We start from the raw sequence: 1,994 nt of genomic DNA on the forward strand, positions 1-1,994 counted from the left end.
AAATGTACAAATGTGCTTGACACAGTGGATGTATGTATAGATTGTGATAAGAGTTGTATGAGCCCCCAAAAAAATGATTAAAAAAAAGAGCTTTCTATTCAATAACAATTGAATATTGAACAAATGTCCCAGCTTAGCTCAGATAAAGTCCATAAGTCCAATATTAGACCAATACCGATCTATAAAGTCCTCTTCAGACTCACAAAGCACATGAAATGATGCAGAATGCAGGAAGATCACAGGTCAGTGGGTGGGAAGTCTTGTGGATCCAGTGGCAGTGTAAGCATCTCAGTGCTGGCAGGGGTCTCTACATGGCTCCTCCAGCTCAGGGGACTAGTGTAGCACCATGTGTCTTGTCAGCTGGAATGCCTCCCAGGGAGTGTCTTTGTGTCCCACCTCCAGCAAGCTATTTATCTCTGTGGCACCTCCACATGAGGTCATTAAGCTGTGACATGATTGACAGGCTAGCCTCTACTCCTTCACTCTTAAGTCTCAAACTGACAACAGATTATGTAACTTATTGCAGACCCTAGTGGGCATCTCAGTAAGTTTATAAAGGCAAACACTCATTTACTATTTATCATGGATTTGTGCAAGCATATGACAAAAGTAGAAGGCAAAATTAATGTTAATATTCTTTAGAGTTAGTGAGCATTGTATGGTACAGGATTGATTATAACATCAAAAAGGAACAACAAGATTAATCACAACGTGTCTGGATCTTTGGACCAAAAAAGTACATTCTAAAATAAATCGCTAATGGGGCTTTCCAAGATGGGAGGGAGAAGGAGGCTTTTTGGTCAGTTTGCCTCACTACTGACCAAGGTGGTGAGCAGTGTGGCTGATATGGTTCAACACCTTCTACCAGATAAGGAGGCCATCGCCACCCAGTTCTCAATAGTACATTCAAATAGAAAGCATATGCCTCTCAATGTGGGGGTGACATGTACTCAAGGCCTGATTCAATAGGATACACTGTCAGGGATATACAGACACTAACAGCAAAGTGTGTGAAAGTGGGGGATGACCAGGCTTTTGGTCACCAGAGGATCTGGGGAATAAATGGAAGATCTGAACATTGCTTGGAACATTTCAAAATGGCCATCTTGTGTTGGGCTGGTTGATAATTCACTGCTTTGCATATTTTCTTGTTTGCTCTTTTCATTTGCTCTGCTACACAATATTAAATTTAATTCTTTACCATTTCCTTTGAAGCCCAGGATCCAAGGATTATCATCTGCATCTATTTCACTTTATCTTATATTTTTACTGTAGAGGGTCTGGGTGGTTTGTCTACCTAGTCAGAAATCTTGCTAGAAATCTCTAGTTTATAAAGTTAAGAGAAAAAAACAAATATTATTTCTTTATCCATAATTAATTCTGTTAAATATTTAAGTTCCTTTTTGTAGAGCAGTGGAGCTGCTGGATTCTTCAAGATTGGGCACCATTATGAATTTATCAAAGTCAAACCCACAGTTGGTGAAGCCAAACCCAAGAGATCCAGGTGTAACAATTGGACCATTCTCCTGGGAGCATCCACAGATGACAATTGGCCAATCGGCCTCTTCAGCCATGGTGAGACACTCTCAGGCGTCCAAGGTCAATAGGCCCCAGGCTGTTGCTGCTGTTGTTGAAGCTTCAGGACAAGAAGATGACATAGGAGAAGCAGAACTGTCCCAGGATGCAGAGTTCTTGGAAGAAGGATCTCCAGTTACTAGCCCTTGGGAGACCAAACAGCCATCAGGAAGTTCATTACCACAGAACATCTCCTTCTACCTCTCTGGTAATAACCACTGTCTTTCCAGGATATCTCTTTTGTCTGTGCATCAAAGTTCCCTTTGGAAAGAATGATTGTGGTGGCTTAGGTATGAAACCACATCAACACAGGCCTTTTAAGTTAAGCATGAGATTGAAGAGCATGTATCACACCTGCTAGGATTAGTATGTCTGATTCTCAGTTTCCTCATTTCCAAAATTGTAAAATAATGGTGTCC

General features: G+C 41.1%; 1 protein-coding gene across 1 annotated transcript in view; it reads left to right on the plus strand.

Moving 5' to 3' along the window:
- Positions 1–1,994, plus strand: part of PKD1L1 (polycystin 1 like 1, transient receptor potential channel interacting) — a 183,557-nt gene that overhangs the window by 42,915 nt on the left and 138,648 nt on the right. Inside the window, exon 16 of the mRNA XM_013006002.1 lies at positions 1,410–1,783. Within this exon, the coding sequence (XP_012861456.1) occupies positions 1,410–1,783 (374 nt within the window). The remainder of the gene's footprint in view (positions 1–1,409; positions 1,784–1,994) is intronic.

Source organism: Echinops telfairi, unplaced genomic scaffold (genome assembly GCF_000313985.2).
Source record: "Echinops telfairi isolate 266 unplaced genomic scaffold, ASM31398v2 ScPeMD7_7;HRSCAF=31, whole genome shotgun sequence".
NCBI lineage: Eukaryota > Metazoa > Chordata > Mammalia > Afrosoricida > Tenrecidae > Echinops > Echinops telfairi.